At 38.7% G+C, this 22,400-nt stretch overlaps 1 protein-coding gene across 4 annotated transcripts in view; it reads left to right on the top strand.

Moving 5' to 3' along the window:
* Positions 1 to 22,400, top strand: part of GREB1 (growth regulating estrogen receptor binding 1) — a 96,795-nt gene that overhangs the window by 61,778 nt on the left and 12,617 nt on the right. For 3 of the 4 annotated variants that reach the window (XM_061351714.1, XM_061351712.1, XM_061351713.1), the window contains exons 13-26: positions 1,305 to 1,430; positions 1,866 to 2,063; positions 2,154 to 2,334; positions 4,375 to 4,567; positions 5,159 to 5,295; positions 6,583 to 6,922; positions 8,498 to 8,613; positions 9,311 to 9,510; positions 11,306 to 11,395; positions 13,395 to 14,008; positions 17,010 to 17,112; positions 18,829 to 18,987; positions 19,528 to 19,670; positions 20,425 to 20,586. In XM_061351714.1, coding sequence (XP_061207698.1) covers positions 1,305 to 1,430; positions 1,866 to 2,063; positions 2,154 to 2,334; positions 4,375 to 4,567; positions 5,159 to 5,295; positions 6,583 to 6,922; positions 8,498 to 8,613; positions 9,311 to 9,510; positions 11,306 to 11,395; positions 13,395 to 14,008; positions 17,010 to 17,112; positions 18,829 to 18,987; positions 19,528 to 19,670; positions 20,425 to 20,586 — 2,762 coding nt within the window. The remainder of the gene's footprint in view (positions 1 to 1,304; positions 1,431 to 1,865; positions 2,064 to 2,153; positions 2,335 to 4,374; positions 4,568 to 5,158; positions 5,296 to 6,582; positions 6,923 to 8,497; positions 8,614 to 9,310; positions 9,511 to 11,305; positions 11,396 to 13,394; positions 14,009 to 17,009; positions 17,113 to 18,828; positions 18,988 to 19,527; positions 19,671 to 20,424; positions 20,587 to 22,400) is intronic. The other variant, XM_061351715.1, reaches the window with a different exon arrangement.

Below are 22,400 nucleotides of genomic sequence, written 5' to 3'. Positions count from 1 at the left end.
TTCAGCTTATCATACTGTGCACTTGATCATGATGCATGAAAAAGAGAGGACAATCGCAGAGAGCGGGGTTACTGGATCATTTTATGACTGAATGTACTGAGGATTACTACGGGCAGGATTATCAGGGGATATATCCAGCCACATAGAAAGTTAAACCATATCACACAATGAAAGCAAATGCAGCATATCTGTCAGTGTCAACGGGCTGTCACAGTCTCCATCCACAGTGCCATCCATGTCACATCAGTAAATCTGTACTCACGAACACCCTGCTGGATGCGTCATATTTTGAGTGGTCACTTTGGAGAAGCTTGTTTTCCTTGAACCATCATGCAATTATGTTAGTGTTTCTGTTCTTAGTATCTTCAAAGTGCGGTTCTTGAAATCACTTTTGCTATTGCTGCTGTTTGAGCCAAACAAGTAAATGAGCATCCTGAAAATAGTTGCCATCTATATTCACTGGATTGCACTTCACAGGGCAGACCCTGCCTTTCTGAGCTCAGTGCAGACATGTTCAAACATCTTTTCAACTGCTGAGAAAATATTAAATTCTTAGGACAAACATACTGCATTCTCTGTATAGCTTTCGTCTGCAAGCAAGGCCCCTACTGAATAGTATAGGAAGTATTTGCAGATATAAACAGTTCAGTAAGACATACCTTGCCTGCTTCAGCATTGTATAGAGCTACAAAACTAATATTTCTCTTTTAGCTTTATAGCAAATAATTTTTCTTTCTGTCTTTCAAAAATATCAAAGGTTTAAAAACATTTATCATTCAGATTTACTGTTTTTTTTCTCAGCCAATGTAAATGCATGTTGGATGGGGCTTTGAGCAACCTGATCTAGTGGAAAGTGTCCTTGCCCATGGCAGGGGGGTTGGAACTAGTGACCTTTAAAGTCCCTTCCAACCCAAACCATTCTGTGATTCTGTGATTTTCCAAAGCTTCTTGTAATCCCTACTAGTGATCAGTACAGCCAGTTTCATGTCTGTTGTTGCAGATATACATCAGGACCTTGAGGCTAGATTTCTATCATCCTTAAATGCCCTAGCCAGTGGTCTGCAGAGCTTTTTTGTCATTCCATGACTTGATTTGAATTTTACTAGTAGTATGTTGTAAAAACAGATGCAACAGAAAATAATGAGAGGGTTCCTGTGTAAAACAGCCAATAAGCCAAGGATAACCAGCTAGTATATATACAGTATATATAAAGCTCTTTAAGATGTTTAAAAAAAAAAAAATCAGTATGAAATGCAACTCTTATTAACATGGATGTTTATTTCACTGTTGCTTCAATTTGATAGAGGGTGACATTGATCTTTTGCTGGAGAAATTTTATCAGGAAAATCAAGGGCATATCTCTTCATCACTTTCTGCTTCAGTGAATAAATCAACAGCACCGAATGGAACTGGAGCAGCTGTGTGTACAAGTAAGTAAGGAGCATTTTCTACAGAGGTCATGGAGTTGGGCGCTTGAGACCAGGTCCCTGGGTGTGCAGTTAGATCCATCTGGGCAGAGTCTTAGGGTCTTGAAAGTAAAGGTCATGCGGCAAACACCAACTCAGGTCTCAGATGGATGCTCTGCTTCCTTCCACTGGGTGTTGTAGCCTTTGAAGCTCTATTACTTCTGTGGTAGCAGAATGCTATTGTACAATTTCACTTTCATCTAAGAAACTTATAGGACCAAAATTCCCAAACGTAGAAAGATTTATATGCATATTCCACACAGATTTTCATAAATTGGAATTCCTGTTCATAAGCAAAGTACCTTAAAGAGTAGATCAGTCATTCTTTGCCAAACTCTAACGTTTTGTGTTAGGTTAGACTTTGGACATATATCTAAACAGAGTTTTGCCTTTTTCCAGGTTATGAGATTGAACGTCATGAGATTCGTCCATTCCAGCTAGCGGTGGCTCAGAAATTGCTGTCTCATATTTGCTCAATTGCTGACTCCAGCACTCAAAATCTTGATTTGGGTTCCTTTGAGAAAATTGATTTCTTGATCTGTGTTCCACCCTCCGAAGTGACCTATCAGCAGACTTTGTTTCATCTCTGGCACTCAGGTGCTCGTTGTTAGCATTTTTTTTATATTTATAGGACATTGGTAAATGCATTTTTATCTGGAAATACTGACATTTATTCCATTTCTGTAGGTATTTTGTTAGAACTTGGACTAGAAAAGGAACATCTTACAAAGCAGAGGGTGGAACAGTATGTTATGAAACTAGATGCAGAGGCCCAGATCAAATTCAAAGTCTTTTTACATAAATCTATGCAGAATCCACATACTCTGTTTGTCCTAATCCATGATCATGCACACTGGGACCTAATGAGGTAAGAAAATTGTAACTTGTTTTTAGAGAAATTAGTATTATTTGCATTAGCTCTCAAGATCAGCTTTTTGATGTATCCCTTCCTTCATCTTTGCATCTTCCTGCTAACTCTATCTTCCCACGCACTGAATAAACATGTTTTCAAGGTCCTTCATAACTTATTTTTGTCCTGATTATCTTATTATGCCTCAGTGGAACACATCAGCTTTTCTTGCTCACTATTCTTACCTTCTGTCAGCCACAGCTATTGTTTTTTTTTGGCTGGTTGTAATTTGTTCAAAGGAAAGCTTTCTCTGAAAGTACACAGAGCTCATTATCCTCTGTCAGTGTCCTCTGGGCTGTAAAACATGCAAAACCCCTTCACAGTGATCAGACAACTAGTAAGCCAACAGTACTTCTTTTCCTGTACAATGTTTTTTCTATCCAGGACTTTCTATCTGGGACTGTTCAGCCTGGAGAAGAGAAGGCTGCAAGGAGACCTCATAGCAGCCTTCCAGTATCTGAAGGGGGCATATAGGGATGCTGGGGATGAACTCTTCATTAGGGACATTAGTGGTAGGACAAGGGGTAATGGGTTAAAACTTAAACAGGGGAAGTTTAGATTGAATGTAAGGAGGAAATTCTTTCCTGTTAGGGTGGTGAGGCACTGGAATAGGTTGTCCAGGGAGGCTGTGAATGCTCCATCCCTGGCAGTGTTTAAGGCCAGGTTGGACGAGGCCTTGGGTGATATGGTTTAGAGCGAGGTGTCCCTACCCATGGCAGGGGGGTTGGAACTTGATGATCTTAAGGTCCTTTCCAACCCTAACTATTCTATGATTCTGTGATTCTATGACTACTGATTTTGTAAGAATTGCAAGCTTCTGTGGATACATACTAATGTCAGACATCTCACGGGAGCAGGGAGGTTTCTGTCCAATGTCTACTAAATTCTCCATCAGCTCACTTGCATAAGTAATTTCTTCCCTAACAGAACAATGCTTTCTTGGCTTCTCAACAAACTGCCTGCTGAGAAGTTGGGCTGCTTTTCCTTTCTTGCTCCTGTGGCATTATGGAGCTTGGAGAAGATACTGAACTCCAGAAATACCAGGATATTCCAACTTTGGGAGCACAGTAGTGTTTCTGAAGCCCAGAATTATGGAATCTTGCTTGTGAATGAAATGACAAGGTCTTTCAACACTGATTGAGATTTATGATTTTCACCAGAGTTATGGTTTTTCATGTGAGGGTTTCTTATTCAACTCCTCTATATCTTAGGAACTTACATGGCCTATTACAGCTGTCACAGCCTTAAGGGCTATGACATGTATTCATATAAGACCCTTGAGTGATAGGGAAGTACCTGTATTGCTGCTTAACTCTGGTATTTTTTCCTCTTTATCTATCTAATAAAGGTATGTGACAAATATTTAAGTAACTATTCTGCACAGCAGGATTCATGCCATCTAACTGAATTCAGTTGAATGAGATGCCTAAAAGTGGAGCGTAATTGCCTGGGATTGCCCACATAGTCACAACAGAGACATTGGCATGAATTCACTAAGAGTTCTATGATACTGGCATTTACCCTAGCAATAACTATTACTCCCTTTCAACATAGCTCTATTACAGATAGCGTCCCTTGTTTTTCTGTCATACTGACTGTCTGTCATTTTCTGTCTTGATTTTTGTAGCTAAGAATTATATTTTCTTAAGGGCAGCACTAACAATCTAGCTGAAGTTACTACAGGACTATGTGTCTATCAGTAACCACCCAAACATCAGCTTCCTTTCACTGTTTGTCTCATATTCTGATAGCTATAAGGGACTGGTAATTTTCTAGCTGGGGACATTATCAGATTTACAGAAATTTTCAGCTGCAGTGAAATAATTTGCCTTTCATTTCTCATCTCTCTATGCAACTAAAGCAGGCAAAGAAGAGAGCCCTAACTTCCTTGTACTTCAATTGTAACTTCAATTTCACATCCAGGTTAAAGCTATTCCACTGACACAAGTGTTCTTTTGTGCTGATCACTTTGGAGAGTTTCGTGTTTCTTTTTTGCAGTGCTATGCATAGCATTTATCCTCAAGCAGAAGTGTCTACAGGACTTGTTGATAGACTGTTGAACTGCAGGGAGGTGAAAGAGGCACCAAATATTGTGACCCTCCATGTGACTTCCTTCCCCTATGCACTGCAGACACAGCATACTCATATCAGCCCTTACAATGAGATCCACTGGCCTTCTTCCTACAGCAATGTAAGATGGATGCTTTAAGGTGCTTTGAGCTCTTCATAGGCTATTTTGCATTTACATACTTGACAAAACTGTGGAGGCCCCATGATTTTTGTAAACAAGAATGAAGCTTGCATGGCATCTTTTTCTTGTTCAGTCTTTGTCAAGTTCTTTTCCCGTTTGCCTATCCTGTCATTTTTTGCTTTTTTTTTTATTCTTTTAATATTTTCTGTAAGCTACAGTAGCTCTGCTAAAAATCTTTGAGCTACATAAATGGAAACCATCTGAAAATCTTTCGCTAGTGCATTACTGCATAAATATATGTACATACATGGAATTTCTACATGTGTGTGCATATTTATTCCATACATAGCTGTTCTGTGTGTATATATGCAGGGAGAGAGAAAGAGAGAAAGGAACAAGGAAAAATTGGGCCAAACATCTGTTCTCTCAAAAAACCTAATTTTATTTCTTTCTCTCCTTCTTTTCATATGTCTGAGTAGATGTATGCTTATTAAAGAATGTGATTGCAAAAACACCAGATACAAACAATTAATTGTAAATTGATAATTGTTAGACTTTACCTTTATATTTTTATTACTTCATTTGCTTTAGGGTGTAGACTTATACCATGAAAACAAGAAATACTTTGGACTGTCAGAATTCATTGAGTCCACCCTCTCTGGACATAGTATTCCACTGCTTCGATATGACAGCTCTTTTGAAGCAATGGTCATGGCTGTGGGAAAGAGGTAGGGTGCCCTCATTTATTTGTTGGTTTGGTTTGTTTTTTTTTCTCAGTGTCCCACAAATCAGCAGTGTATGGAAGGGAATTTCACCTGTTCTTATTTTCTTCTTCCACCTTTTTTATGTATTTGGCCTGTAATCTAATCAGTCTAGGCTGCCTCTTGCTGTGAACATGCAGACTGTGTAGAGTGTGTTCTTGCTGTGGCCAGTAGCTGCTTCTATGTTATAATAATTTAACATGGCATCATCATGTAATTTCAAATGGTTTACTATGTTGTCCGATGTTATTACTTGCTGACCCTGGCTGATTTTGATATATAGAATTTGTATATACTGCACTTGGACCACAAGCAGAAGTAGACGTATCACTGAGGTTTGTACACTTGAATCAGTGACAAAATCGTCAGAGCTTGAAAATATATCACCAGTTTTCCTTGGTCCCTGTGGAGCAAGCCTAGAATAGCTACATAAGAGTAGTGACACATTATGTGTGTGCCTGCAGCTATGGATGAGCCCTTTGGGATCTGTAAGAAGAATGAGACAGGACAGGAAGAATCTTGTGAATTTGAACTGCTAGCTGGGAGACTGAGTGCATCTACACTTAACTGATGGAGCTTGTTACAGGGTGCTTTGGAGCTCTGATCACACATCAGGCACTTCTCTGAGCAAGACATAGTTCCTCTTTTTACTGTGCGTGTAGGTTTCATTTCTGTGAAACCCACAGGAAGCTGTTATATATACACATCTCTCCCTTCCATAAATTGAGGATCGAGAGAGGGTGTATCTGGGCTTGGGAACTTGGAGTGCTTGTTAGATGCTGCCTACGTATTGGTCCTCTCGGAAACAAGAATAAGTTGATTCAGGGCTTCAGTAAGAAAACAAGTGAAACACTCCATCCCTCCTCACACTTCTTAAGAATAATGCACAATGGAGAATATTATTTTCGTTGATAAGAGAATATAATTTTGATGGATGTTATTACTGAGTGCCTTAGCAAATTTTCTGTGATTAATTTTGTAACGGGAGTAAAGCCTTGGTATATTAAAGTGATGTAACTTTACTGGACTCCTTGCTTAGTACATCTTTACTAAGAAATGGAGAGACAGTATCAATCCTGATTGAGAAACGGTGCCTTGTAAAGAATATCCAGCTGTAGTTTGGTGAGATTCTGTTTTGTAGTAGATATGAAGGATTCTTTACAGGAGAAAATCCTGAGTTTGTTATATATTGTAAAAATGCCTTTCTCACTTTAGCCTTTAATACTTCCCTATTTAATTTGCTATTTATTTCAGGTTCCCCAGATTACACAGTGCAGTGATAAGGACTTTTGTCCTCATACAACATTACTCTGCAGCTATGATGGCAGTGTGTGGTCTTTCTCAAATGAAGAATTACACCTCAGTTGAAACTCTGGAAATCACCCAAAACCTCATAAACTCTTCAAGACAATGTCCCAGCGGCCATGGCCTCATGGTAGTATTGAGAATTCCATGTACTCCACTGGCTGCAGTGGCATATGAGCGTCTGCATAATGTAAGGGAAAGACTAGCCCTTGAAGATAACTTCGAAATAATCTTAGGAAGTCCTAATTCTGGAATCACAATAGGGAAGCATTTTGTGGAGCAACTAAAGGTAATGTGCAGAAGGACATATGCTGGAAAACTTCATTGTGTGGGTAGGTAGGGAGATTTACTGATGAGAATGATGACCATAAGCTGAAGTGTGGATCTTACTAGTAGAGATGAAAACTACCATAAGGAGCATAACTTTTATCTTTTAGGCCTACCCTCTGTGACACCTCTACTGTCCTACCCCTGGGTAATGCTCAGTTGAATATTAACTTCTATGGCTAGAACATGACTTCCACCAGCAACCCTCCCAAACAGAACCAGTTCAACAAAAAGTTGAACTGCTCTTATCTACAGAAACCATAAGCAATAAGGAAAAAGCCAAATAAAAGCCAAATAAAAATGCCGCACTTTTAGCAGAATTTTCTTACAAAATCATCAGTGCAAAAAGATTTTTATCAGTGACCAGATGAGAGATATATTATTTTTATCACCAGCAGGTGGCATGAAGGCACCAAATCAGCAATACTAGTCATGGGTTCAGGGCAGCCGGTAATTCGCAGCTCAGTATTTTTTGCTTTCTGGACCATGTCTGGGTTTATGGATTAATTTATATCCTTTCAGTCCAGAGTCATGGGTCAGCTGTTTAACAAAAGCTGCTGATACTCCCTTGCTTTTCATAAAACTACCATCATCTGATCACCAAAGCAAAAATGTATTTACATTATAGGATGGTGAAATATATATTATGGCCTACTCTGTAAAGTGCCTGATTCAATACATGTCAGATGAAGTCATTTGAAATCCAGGGTCAAATACTGATCTCATTCTGCTATAAATGAAACATAACTTATTCTAAAAAATCAGTATTAGTTCTGAATCACATCCTGGTTATCTTCTCTGACATGCATAACTATACAGATGTCAGAGGCTGAGTGTCGTACTATTGGTCCTATTGTGTACTCCTTAACCGTAGATCAGTCTTACAGAAAAAAAAAAAGACTGGTGTGAGTAAAGCAGTACAGGCAGATGCTAAACAATCAAACAATAGATTTAGTTATCAAACTTCTCATGAAGTTATCAGGAAAACTGATAGCTTTGGGAGAGAGCAGGAAACTTCAGAAGGTAGCAAGTGAGGACAGTGGTATGTGTTGAACATACGTTGAACACTTCCAGATTTCCCCTATTCCTTGAAGGTGGAAAAAGTTTTGTTCCTAGCTGCTTTTCTTCCTTGGAAGAATCAGACATCCATACATTATCTGCCACAAGAAGCAACCCTCTGTACTATTCTTTTCCTCAAAGCTCCTACTCAGCTTTACTGTCCACTGTACCATATCCACTCTTCTACCTACCTGTGCCCTGGCCTCAGTGCTATGCAGCTGTGAAGCTGGGAGGCTTTTCATGCTGGATCATAATGTCCAAATCTCCTCAGATTTACAGCAGGTAGGTTGCTACCTATAATCATCTAGGACTTCTGCAATCTACCTATGCTGAAATTGTCTTCGCTCTGTTGCACCCCTTGGTGGAATGTCCATCCACTGTACAAACTGGTTCATATAATGGATGCCAAGAGAATATATTTCTGGGGTTTTATTTGTGCCATATAAATATGTCCAACAGTGTTTCTTACCTAATACAGGTCTGGCAGAAAATTGAAGATGTAGATTGGAGGCCACAGACCTATTTGGAATTGGAAGGTTTGCCTTGTATATTGATATTTAGTGGTATGGATCCACAAGGGGAGTCTTTGCCAAGGTGAGAAGATTCAGTATTTTCTCAGCAGCAGTGTTTTATCCATTGCTTACCAAATGGCTGAAGATTAACTGTGTAACTACTCATGGGAGAGAAAAACAGAGTTCAGCATCAAGATGTTTCTTTTCCATTTTTTTAATCAGGTTTTATATCATAAATACAAACCCCATAATAGTAATAATAACCTCCTGCTTATAGCGAGATCTAAAGAATTCAGAAAATACTATGAGCACCCTGGTATAGAGGAGAGAATAAGGGTATATATAAAAAAAAGTATAACTACCGTAGGTATCTTAAGGTAGCTAAAGATCTGAATGATGTTGGCATATATGCTACAGGACGTATGGAGAGATCAGTGTCTGCTGGAATGGCACCTGGAAGCCAGACAGGGTGCCCTGGGACACTAAATGCTTTTGTGTGTTCAGTTAAATCCCATTCTGTGTTCAGTTGAATCCCATTCTGTGTGTTAGGCTTATAATCCAAATTATTCCATTTTTTCTTATGCAGATGCTAATATTCAGTGCACTAGATTAAGGTGCATAACTGGATTAAGAAAAAGAAGAATGTATACACCACACATAAGATACACTGTGTCCTAGCTCATCCGTAGTTTAAATTCCCCTTTGGCCGTGTTTGTAAAAAAAAGTAAGGGAATAGTTTACAGTGAGTTTTCATATGAGCCCTTCTTGTTTCTCTCCAGATCACTGAGATATTGTGACCTACGTTTAATAAATTCATCTTCTTTGGTAAGGACAACCTTGGAGCAAGAACTTGGTTTGGCAGCGTACTTTGTAAGCTCAGAAGTTCACACAGAGAAAGCAGTTGTGAATGATGTGTTAGAAAGTGACCCAGAGAAACTAAGCAGCACTGATAATGAAGATGAAGAAGTAGCGACAGAAGGTATTGTTAATAAAAGAAGATGTAAAATGGTTGAGTTATATTAGAAGAAGCAGGATTGTGTGGGTACTTATTTGGTGAGAGTTTCTGAAGTTAGCCTTTGTGAGTGAGCTCTGCTCCTCAGTTTTGCTTCGCCTCGTTGAACCTGTGTTTTCTCACCCTTTCTGCCCAGGGACTGCTGCTGCTGCACCGTTTTAATCTCTTGCAGTCCTTCTGCTGCGTCTGTTCTCTCTCCCTGTTTTTTTGCTCCCTTCTTTCCCCTCCCTCCCTTCTTCCCTCCCTGCTTTGCCCTGTATGTTCTAGCAGCTGCAAAGTGGAGCTGTAGTGGGTACATCCAGTAATGCTCATGTTCGGAGTGCTGGATTCCCCTTCCTGCAGCAGGGAAGCATGTGCTTTTCCATCTGAGAAGTGGTGACCACATCCCCTCCCTCACAGCATGACAGCTCTGCCTAAACGGTCCCTGACTGGTGAATCTGAACCTATGCTTACATGCAGACAACGATGAAGATTCCTCCCAAGGAAAATACATAGTACAGCTGAGTAGTCTCTAGTCTGTAAGATAGCATGGCTAGAAAATACATTTGAACACAGTAACTCTGAGTACTCCTTGAAAATATCCATGAATTCAAACTGACATTGTAGATTTGGTGAGTTTATTACTTCTTAAGAGAGCAATTAAGAATATATAGATGTGTAAACAAACAACAACAATTTACCCAGGAACTGCTGGGGGGGAGGGGATTGAGTGATAGTTGATGGGAGTTATCAGTTATCATTAAGTTCTTTACATTTTCCTTTACCGTCTATTGTGCATTGTAACTGTGGAAAACATGGGATTTTTATCCCTGTAGGTTGTTTAAATCTCAAACTGCTGGTCTTCATTTCTTTTTTGTATAATATGAGGAAGAAGAGAGCTGGTCACTGTTCACCTATTCTTACTCAGTGAAAATAAGGATAGCAGAATAAGCAGAACAAAAATACTCACTTTAATCAAATATGTGCTTTCCATAAAGGAATGAAATAACCGAGGTCATACTCAGACTGTCTACAATAGACATCTACTTTACATGTGATGCAGACTTCTGTCCATTTAGTTGATGTACGCCAACTAAACATAGTAGACTATATGTGATCCAATTCAAAATTGTAAAGCTGATTTCCTAGTCCATGAAGTACAGTACACTCCTCTGGAGTCCGATTCAGAACAGCTGAGATAAGCTTACAATCTAAGCTTTCTGCTGGCAGTGCTTATGTCTCTGTGTACTAAGGTAAAATTGCTTAGAAAAAAGTCTTTTAACTTAGAAGCCTAAGCTAGGAACCTCAAGTGAATATCCTTAGTAGCTATCCAAATACGGATTTTCATCATCAAAAGTTGAGATATAATCTAGCCGCAAAGCTATAATGTATAGGGTAGGAGGTAATTTCATAACCTCATAATATAGAGCTTGTTGCTTGTTGGCTTGTTGGTTTTTCTGACACTGGATTAGTGAGAAAAGTGAGACTTTGGTAGAAAGAAAAAATATGGTTGAGATATGCCTAGAAATTACGAGGTCCTGGCTGCAGCATTGATTTTGTGAAGCTATTGCAGCTCAGCATAGTTTGAATAGACCATAGGCTGATTCAGTATTGCGTGGTAGCAACAGGTACTCTCTGTACTGAAAATAGTGTCAGAATGAGGTCAAACCCATGCAAACTCTAGTGTAGTTTTCTCTACTTTGACAATGTAGGTGTGCCTTCTCACAGGCTTACTTACCTTATATTTTGGTTTTCTTATCCCTTATTACCATTCATGTAATAGGTTCTACTTCAGAAAAGAGAAGTCCTATGAAAAGAGAAAGATCTCGTTCCCATGACTCTGCATCTTCATCTCTCTCTTCAAAAGCTTCCAGTAAGACCTTAAAATAATCCCTATTAAGATAACATTTAGGACATAAAAGAGACCATTTATTAATCTTATTAGATAAATAATCAAAGGTATAAATATAGCTTCATAAGGCCTATTTTAATGGGATCACTAAAGATAATCTGAAAAAAAAAAAGGACGAGCTTTCTGAAATGTAAGAAATAAGGTATTTTCTTGCTTGAAAAATAATTGTAAGGTGGGGTGGCTAAACTAGGCACCTCTTTGACACATGCCACTGAGGTGTGAATCCTCAGTTAGTGCTGTGGTGGCTGAGTGCGTTTGCTGAAGCGAGGAAAATTTCTGAATGAGAAAACATGCCTCACATTTTTTTAAAAAGCTTTTGAAAATCAGTGTGAGAAAACCAGGTTTATTCTCATGGGTGTTTGTACCTTTTGGTTTTTCTCTGGAAGTATACTCATTCATTTCGCACTAATTGAAAGCTCTTTTGGAAGTGGATAATTTTTAAATCTTTGGTTCCTTTTTAATCTGCAAACTCATGTAGGAAGCAAGAAGCGATGTTGAGAACTACTGCAGGTCTTCTGTCTGATAAATTTCTTTGCATACTTTTTAGGCAGGTAATATTAAGAACCTTAGTAAAGAACATTAAGAATACAATAACTTCCTAGAAGTCACAATCTCATGCAGCTTTTTCAAACGTATTAATTTTTGTCAGTGACAGTAGACTATTTTTGATCTAAGTATAGTTTTCAACATAGTGACATGAATATTTGGTCCATGGTCTCTTTTCTACAGGCACATTGGTGGTTACAAAAGTAAATAACGCTTAAAAATATTTGGATAAGCTTCATCAACATTTTAATTTTCAAAATGTTTTTTCTTCCTTGGAGTCGAGCTGCTCCTCAGTTCCACAGTGTCCATGTGGCCTGCCTGTGGCTTTGTGGCCTCATTTTCCCTCTGGTTAAACAAATCTTTTTTCCTTTTTTTTTTTTTTTCTGTGCTCTTGGATACCAAGGGTTTTGTCCCAAGGTTGAGGGACATCACAGTGGTTTTACTTGAAACCATTCACATTGTCCATGACACTTTTATATTTATTGCCAATATCCTTTACTGGCTACTTTAGATTATATGCAGCTAGAGTATACATTACTGTATGCTATAGAGAAACTACAGACTTTTATTAGTTCAAAATGTGGGGGGGTGGGAGTGGTGGTTTGAGAACCAACACTATTTTCACCGTAAGAGAAAGGCTGGTTTTATCTATGTTTAGCTTCAGATAGGTATTCCTAGCACCATGTGGAGACTGATTCCTCAACCAGTTCTCAGTCTACTCTGAAGACTGAGAAGTCTTTGCATCTCCTTTTTGTAATCCACTAAGCATTAAAGGTGCTCAAAGTCACTTAAAAAAAGTCTTAAACTTCCAAGAAATCTTGGCATATTCAAGGCCAGCATTTTGAATTCAGAATGTGCCATATACTCTGAGCTGACCAAAAGCTGTATGAATGAATTAATGCTTTATGCAGCACGAGAGACTTGAGCACCACATTTTACCAGATAAGATTAAGTGCTGCAGTGATGCAGACACATGAGTGTCAGATCAGAGCTGATCCAGAGGACTGTCTCTAGATGTAAATCTGTGTAGGCATTTTTGTAGTCTGATGAGGTAATAGCCTGTGACTATTTATTTTCTTGCACTCTTTTAAATGATGGCTTCAGTAAATTTGTTTTGAGCGATGAAATATCCAGTGAACACCTTAGTGAGGAATGAAGAGGGAAGTAGAGGACAGAACAATCACTGCCATCTTTCCTATGTGCTTCAGTACTTTAAAAGCCACTTTCTGCATTGAGATGAATACTTCAAACTAGTCCCATTATGAACTCCTGTACAAGAAAGGTGAAAGCGAGAACCAGACTTAGATTGCAATGTTTGATGCATACTCTATCTAAATGATTTTTAGTTTTGTTTAACTACGATATTGACTAGAAGAGATGGTTGCACTGTGTTGAAATGCAAATTTTCTTTTAGTTACAGCATCCTGCAGTGAGTCTTCTCCTCCTTTAATAGCAGCAGGGGATACATCAAAGTCCCTGCACCAAGTCCGAAGCAACAGCGCTGAAGAAACTACAAGTAACTATGAAAGGCAGAAGCAGAAAGTAGACAAGGGGGCACAAACAACAACCAGCAAACACTTGCCACCAGTAGCTGAACAGCTGGATACAAAACAAAACACAAAAAGTGCCCAAATTTCCATCACCTCATCATCTTCCTCACCTTTCTCCTCCTCTTCTTCCTCTGCACCTACTCATAACTCCTTCACCTTACAGACCTCTCAATGTTCCATGACCAAAGCATCAAAACAGCCTCCCATAGTTTTCCTTCCCAAATTGGTTTATGACATTGTTACTTCTACAGACAGCAGTGGACTTCCCAAATCATCTTCCCTCTTGCCTTACCATTCTGTTACATGGGCAAGTTCTTTTCGTCCTCTTATGAGTAAGATGATGACTTGCACAGAGCAGTCCCTATACTACCGCCAGTGGACGGTTCCCAAGCCAATCCATATGGACTACAACAACAGAAATGAGGGCAGAATGGACACATATCACCCAAGGAGGCTGCTGCTGAGTGGGCCACCACAGGTGTGTAACAAAAACAAGGTATTACCATTGATTTATTTTGTTTAATTTTAGCATAATCTCATAAAAATAGATTAGTTATTATTATTCATACTTGAAGGGTTGGTTTTTTTTTTTCTAGTGGAGAGTAAGTTGCTTATATTTTATTCCCTAATCCCTTCTAATAAAATGATCTTCCTTTCTATACTGTTAACCTGAGTTCAGAGACAATGAAGCTGCAGCAATGTTCACTTTCTGTCAGTCTCTCTATTAAAATGTTCTAAAAGATAGTTTGCTCAAGAGATAGATCTCATGTATAATTTCAGTTTGTTAAAGTTGAATATGCACTTACATTTTAAATAAAGATCAAAGATCATCAGAAAACTGCTTTCTTATGATCAATCTCAAGACAGTTGGGAGTCTGTAATTAAGTTATTTTCTCTGTTTCCTCCATGTAGCAGACAGAAATAGAAGCTGTTGTAAATAGTACATATGAGAAGGCCAGTTCAGCATTAGCAGAGCCATATTTACAAGATGAGTAGCTGATCCAAGAGTTTTTAATTACTTTGAAAAGATACACGGTCGTGGGTCTAGTCTTAAGAGTTTTCTTCTCTTCCAAATTCTCCAAGAATGTTTAGGATTTAATTCTCAATAAGATATCTCTTAGTTCAATGCACGTTACACACTAAAGGTAGTATTGTGTCTCTCATTCTCTGATGAAGTATGAAGCAACAAATTAAGAAGAGACACCATGCCTGCTGAGAGCCTATATATGTACTGTGAATTTCAAAAGTCAAAAAGGATCCCTGCCAAGGCACAGAAAGACCCATCTTTCCAGTTATTGTAACATCAACCCAAAGAATTAATCTAAAGATAGTTACTGATTTAACTTGCCACACGATCCACTCTTCTATGCCCATCCATTGCAAAAGGAAAGTACATACTACTGTTTGATAAATGATTTTATTCTATTGTACACCCAAATTTATGGTGCAGTAGAATAGAAAGAGTATAAAGGATCTTTCCATATTGGAACTTCCTGCAATTGTTACTGTAATTCATAAAGGACATTCTTCACATGTTTATTCATTTTGTATTCCTCAGTTCTTTCTGAAGAATATACCTGTTTCACACAGAACAAATTCACAAGTATCAAATTAGGACTATCATGTCTTCTTCCTAAATATAAAAATTTAGGGGTATCTATTAATTTCAGTATATGGAAAAAGACAGCAGCGTTGCTTCTTTTACTGTTTTAGCTCTGAAGTACTAAGCTATTAAAGTACTAAAAATCCCTGCAAACCAAAGAAGGAGCTGTAAAAGTTGTTTGCTTATTGTTTAAGTTACAATAAAATATAGAGAAATTAAAATTACCATTCTCTTTTTGGGAAGAAATAATTTTGCTTTCGTAAATAGTCTTTACTTACATCTGTGCTTGGCAATTTTAACATTTTACATGGACTTAATACTTAATGAAGAGATATAGGCAGAAATAAAAACAAACATTAGCACCTATCTTGAGTGTTAATAACATCTCAGCCAAAGTATAAGACTGCCAGAGTACTATGTTTTAAAATTTAGGAAGTAGTTGCTTTCTCTATCAGGCAGCAATTACTTTGCTAAAATTCAAATCAGGAAGCAATTTGTTAGTTAAAATGAAAAATATTAAATCAACAGTGGAATAAAAGTAGACACATTAGTAAACCAAAGTTATAATTCCCACTGTCAGGGTAATTGGCAATAAACTACACTCATCCTTCTCTCACAGACACGTTTTACTGTCTGTACTGGTGAAAATAATTTCCTAGAAGACTTGATGCGTATTTACAAGGACAATTAAGTGCATTAGAAGGCAAAACATGCATTATTTTTACAAAAGGCCTTAGGAAATGCAGCAAAAACTGGACATGTGTGGAATAGATCTATATATTTATCTGTAAGTCAGCTCACATCTTAGAACCATAGAATCATAGAATGGTTTGGTTGGAAGGGACATTAAAGATCGTCTGGTTCCAACCCCAGGAACTGCAGTAAATGCAGGCAAACACAGAAGTGAATGGAGTCCAAATGTGAATGTTGCTACATGCTCAGTCTGATCTACTGGGAGAGAAGCATTCTGAAATTGTGAAGACATTTGTGCAAGTTCCTGCGACCGTTTTACATACAGTGTTGCTAATACTGAGCAGTTCATGAAGCTCACAGCACTGTACGGGACACTTTTTATGTGACAGATAATGAGATTAGGTAAGACATGATGCATGGAATGTCATAAGTACATTTGGTTTAGTTTAGTGATGAGGGACTAGCACTAGTAGTCCTGTGGCTTCCAACAGTTTTGACTCATTAACCTATAGCTTTGTTTATACAGAGGTAATCTCAGACTAGAGAGAAAACATTGAAAGCATTTTCCTCTAGAACAAAGTATTGAGTTTGCTGTGGATGTGAGAAGATCAGATGTTTTTGTTCAGCTCATCAGTCAACAGCCATTGCAGCCAAGTTTAGAGCCTTGTTCCAGCATCTGTAGATAGATTCTTATTAGTCTCAATGGATTTTACATAAAAACCCAGACTGGGACATCTGCCCCATGGGCTGTGATACCATTTTTTCTGTTCAAAGTTACTTTTTTTTTTCTGTGTTATTCCTGAATAACATAGAGCTGTCTGCATGGCCTACCGTGGGTATATGAAAGGATCCTCAGCAGGGATAGCAGTACCCTTCAGTACCTTTTCACATCCTTGGCAAGCAGCTGTTTAAAATGCAGTTTGTTATGAACAACAGATACTGAACTTTGACCGAAACAAAAGTTTATCTACTCTTGTTTCAGCTTCAAAGCCTCCCTTTACCAAATGTTGAGAGAAAATGAAAATTCCACTTGACATATATGGAAAATAGTAAATTCTATACTATATTTAGTAATTCAATACCCTATGCTTCTGACATGTCATGCAATTTCCAGATGTGTGGAAAAGTAACATGTTGAAAAATGAAAGTTTACTTTTGTATTTCTTAATTTCTATATTTGCAGATAGGGAAAACAGGTGCCTATCTGCAGTTCCTCAGTATTTTGTCCCGAATGCTGATTAGACTGACAGAAGTGGATGTTTATGATGAGGAAGAAATCAATATTAGTAAGTTCTTGACATAAAAGTGTCCTGGAGACTGTATAGAATCGTTATGTGAAGTTGAAAAGCAGTTGTTCGTGTGTTCTATGCTGTTCATCTTTGCAATTCATTTACATTATTGAAATATTTTATGAAAATTTTGGTGTGATCTTCAACTGAGACTTCAGAACATTTTATTATTTTACTCATCATTTAGAGTTTAGCCTTCCATTCAGTAAGAAATTCACATGCCTTGTTTTTCTTGGAAAGTAATCAACAGCATTTGTGGCTGTCAGATGATATCCAGTCTTTGTGTTTGAGTTTAGAATTAGAATGAACTTGTTTGGTAAATCATATAAAAAGAATCAGTGAAATTCTGATGGATTTATACCATGAGGAGCAATGTCATATTTTGTAAGTACATAAGATTAAATGAGGGAGGAAAACAGTTCCTGCTCTTTAATACCTAATTTTAGTCCAAACTTCCTTTATTTACAGTGTATTACTCCCCTGTGTTCCCAGAAGTATTTCCATAATCAAGGGCTGGATTAGATAGAAAAAATATGAATGATATTTTATGGGGTATGCCGAATTCTGCACTAAAAGCATGCCTGCAGTCAGCCGTGGAGTGCTGCCTGCCTGCTAGTTGCTTCCATCAGACCCTGGCTAGGAGATGTTCAGTCATTTTACTGTGTGATTGTGCCTCAGCTATTTTTCCCTGAGGTCTTTTTTAGGGCAGTACCAAGAAGTCTTCCTTCTCACTGAGATGTGCTTGAAAGAGGCAGCAGTCCCCCCAGTTTATGGCAAAACCTGTGGAAAAGGTGGCTGGTCTGCTAGGGGAAGAAGTTTGTGCAATCAATCCTTCATGTTTTAGGCAAGATTTTAGAGGTAACTCACAGTCAGGGCATAAGGTAATTCCAGCATCTGACTAATTCCACCTGAGTTTCATATTTACTTTGTGTTCCTAAAGACAAGGTCTCACATGTTGCAAATTTAGTCTATATTCCTAGGCATGGAGTTATTGCTCTTTACAGCAGTTTACAGCTGACCCCTAAACTGGACTCCTCACTACAGCCTGTTTCACTCTTGTCAACTCTTTCATCCTCTTGACAAAGGTAGAAAAGTATTTTGTGAGGATTTGTGTATATCTTGTTTTTTTGGGTCAGTTAACCTGTTTCAGAAAAAGTCATGCTTTCATTGCACATCATACCATACCATTTACCATTTTTCTTCTTACACTAGGATAAATTATCCCTGTTTATTCTGGTCTTATCACTAGGAAGGGCATCTGACTTTAAGTCAGAACTGTACTTAATACTGCAATAGTTCTGAAGCTTTAAAAGAGCTTCTTTTCCTCAGTGAGAATAGCGTATCTTCCCTCAACTGAGTGTTGAAGAAATGTGGTGGTCAGTCGAAAGACCCCAAATACCTGTCTGCAGGTAGATCAGCCTTACCAGACCCTTGACATTGTTTTCATCATCATCCCACCAGTTGCTCCAGTTAGATTACAGAGGTCTTAAACTGATAACAAAGGTTTAAAAGCCAGAATTGCATTGAGGTATGAGATACATTTGTTCAAAGGTGCACCTCTTGATGCATAATAATATTGCTTCCTCAGAATAATGAAAGAAAAAAATATGTAAGAATAGAAGGCATAGCAAACCCATATATAGCCATATAAAGAGTTTTAAAAGTGGTAATTATTGTAATTGCATAAATTCTCATTTTTCAATAATATCATAGATATAAAAGAAGAATCTGATCAATATTACCATCAGCCTGGAGACCTGTGGCCAGATTTGGAGAAATTTAAGAAGATGCCTTTTGACTACACTATCCATGACCCAAAATATGAAGATGCAAGTCTGATTTGTTCAAAGCTTCAGACTGTAAACAGTGAAGGTTAGAATTTGAAAATTCTAGATTGGTGCACATATATTGGTTTTTAGTGTGAGAATCCTGCTAAACCTTTAAACAGTAAAATTATCAGAAATGCACCTTACATTTGAAATGTGAATATTCGTTTAAGAGTAACATCACTAAATTTTCCAAGCTGATTTCACATAATCTACTGTGATGTCCATCACAGGATGGCAAATATCTGTCCTAAGACTCTTTTTTTACTATTTATTTGTTTTGCAAGCATTAATAGCAACAGCAACAAGAATAATTTTAATAATCTGGCTTTGCTTACACCTCAGCCTTATGTGAAGTCTGTACAGAATTATCATGATCATGAATTTGCTGATACTCCACTGTCACTGCATTTGCTGTGCAAAACAATTTATAAAGCCTACTATGCTCAGAATTAATTTATAGTTTGTTTTGCATGCGTTTAATCCTGCCATTGTTCCTAGAAGCTAATTACAGTGACATAGTTTGTCATAAGGGAATTCTGGCCTTGAATATGTGTTACATTCAACTTGTTTCTTTTCTTAATAGACAGATCAATGAGCAGGAGACAGGAGGATATGTATACACGCCGTCAAACAACCAGGATGAGACTGTCCAAGTATGCAGCGTATAACACCTATCATCACTGTGAACAGTGTCATCAGTATATGGGTTTCAATCCCACGTACCAGGTAAAGATTTCCATATATTACTCTGCAGATCAGAAACTGAGGCAGACACAACCCAAGCACAGTTTTGTGTACGTTTACTATATTTTTGGCTTAGAAGTTATATGTATATGTCAAAACCAGCTCATTTACAGATTTTGTTTGGGGTTTGCCTGCCTTGACCAGGTTTGGGGACATCAGAGGTCTGATACTTGCCTCATTTACACTAGCTTATTCAGTACCGTCATCTGCATTCTACATGTATACTACCAGTTAAAACTACTCTACCAGTAAACTTTTCCCACTAGGACTTGCCTACATTTTCACCTGAGTAAACTGGAAAAGATTCTACTTGCAGGAGTAGTCCAGCGTAGAGCAGTCTATATGTGGCATACAGACTGTTATTATTTGTAGTAACATTTCAATTTCCTGCCTATTAGAATGTGAGGAAGAAGGTATTAGCAGTGCAAATACTGGGATTTATGTGCCAGTATATCTGAAGCCAGATGCGACCTGTATGTTATTGGTACCATCTGCAATACAAATGGTGCAAGAACAATGGTTTCAAAAGAGGGAACAGTTTAATTTATTTTTTGCTTAGTGCTTAGGGGGCCTAGGGGGCATTGTTTAACACCTAGTGAATTATGAGGTAAAATCTAATGCAATACAGTAAGCGATTGTAGTCTGTTTTGTAATGTTATAAATGTGAATTAACTACAGTGAGACCTTGCAGTTTGACTCTAACCATTGGAATTGTCCCATTTTTTCTCATTCTCAGCTTTATGAGTCCACTCTTCATGCATTTGCCTTTTCCTATTCTATGCTGGGAGAAGAGATTCAGCTGCATTTTATCATTCCAAAGTCAAAGGAGCATCATTTTGTCTTTAGCCAACCAGGAAGACAGTTGGAAAGCATGAGGCTACCGCTAGTCACAGATAAGGTAGATGGATAATTACATTTGTTGGTCGATGTTACACAGTATCACACAGTATGTTAGAGATTGGACGGGACCTCAAAAGATCATCTAGTCCAATCCCCCTGCTGGAGCAGGAACACCTAGATAAGGTTACACAGGAACATGTCCAGGCGGGTTTTGAATGTCTCCAGAGAAGGAGACTCCACAACCACCCTGGGCAGCCTGTTCCAGTGTTCTGTCACCCTCACTGAGAAGAAGTTTCTTCTCAAGTTTAAGTGGAACCTCTTGTGTTCCAGTTTGTACCCATTGCCCTTGTCCTGTCATTGTTTGCCACTGAAACTTAACATGAGCCAGCTTCAGTGTGGGCTTGCAGTCCAGAAAGCCAGCCGTATCCTGGGCTGCATCAAAAGGAGTGTGAGCAGCAGGTTGAAGGAGGTAACCTTGCCCCTCCATTCCGCTCTTGTGAGACCTCACCTGGAGTATTGTGTGCAGTTCTGATGTCCTCAACATAAAAAGGACATGGAACTGTCCAGAGGAGGGCCACGAGGATGATCAGGGGACTGGAGCACCTCCTGTATGAAGATAGGCTGAGAAAGTTGGGGCTGTTCAGCCTGGAGAAGAGAAGGCTGCGTGGAGACCTCCTAGCAGCCTTCCAGTATCTGAAGGGGGCCTACAAGGATGCTGGGGAGGGACTCTTCATTGGGGACTGTAGTGATAGGACAAGGGGTAATGGGTTAAAACTTGAACAGGGGAAGTTTAGATTGGATATAAGGAAGAAATTCTTTACTGTGAGGGTGGTGAGGCACTGGAATGGGTTGCCCAGGGAAGCTGTGAATGCTCCATCCCTGGCAGTGTTCAAGGTCAGGTTGGACAGAGCCTTGGGTGAGATGGTTTAGTGTGAGGTGTCCCTGTCCATGGCAGGGGGGTTGGAGCTTGATGATCTTAAGGTCCTTTCCAACCCTAACTATTCTATGATTCTATGATTCTCTTTATAGCCACACATAGGAGAGAGGTGCCACCAATTCTAAAATCTGTTGAATTAGGAGTCTTTAAACTTCTGGTCCTGCTGGCAAGAGATAAGGAAGACGTCCTCATTCTAAGCTTGTATTTTCTCCCAGAAAGGGAGACATGAAGCAAAACTATCAAGCCAACAATAAGCTCGCTCTTCTACTCATGATCAAGGTTGATCCTTCAGTATAAACACTTATCTGCAGCAAAAGGTCTTTGATTATGGGTTTAAGATGTTAAAGTTCAGCAGTGAGCCTCAAAGACACTGTTTTGTTTGTCATGCAGTTACTAAGAGGAAGCAATATTTTAGTGTAGTGGAACGCAGTGGATTATCCTCTTTTATTCTGCACAGACGCTCAGCTGTTTTCATATAGAATAAAGCTTTCAAAGAATCTGTCATGGCTTCAAAACAGTCCAAAGAGTCATGTCACACTTGTAGAAAACACTTTGTAAGGTTGTCTATCTGACAGGCTATGCAAACTGAAGTTGGCATTCACAGTGGCTTGTAATATCCATGTCTAAGAAGAAGTTCTGCTTTGCTCAGGCCATACTGCTTGGAGCATTGAAGCAATTTGGGAAACAGCAGTGAGCAGTAGCACTTCTATCTAAAAGAAAATAAGCTGCTTCCAGTAAAAAATAGCCGATCATTACTACCTTCCAGTTCAGGCTTTTATGTACCATTCAAGTTTGAAATGGGTGAGCCCAGGCAGCAGCACAGCAGCAACCGTTCAGTGTGCAGGTGAAACCTCCTGCTCTTCCTTCACCTGATAACTTCTGCTTGGCTACGCAGTCAGAACTGTGCACTGGGTCCTTGTGGATTCTTTTCCTGC

This window comes from Neopsephotus bourkii, unplaced genomic scaffold (genome assembly GCF_033783945.1).
Source record: "Neopsephotus bourkii isolate Nb327-2 ecotype Australia unplaced genomic scaffold, CSIRO-AGI_Nbou_v1 NB_595, whole genome shotgun sequence".
NCBI classification, from domain to species: domain Eukaryota; kingdom Metazoa; phylum Chordata; class Aves; order Psittaciformes; family Psittacidae; genus Neopsephotus; species Neopsephotus bourkii.
This window is presented reverse-complemented; position numbering and strand designations above follow the sequence as displayed.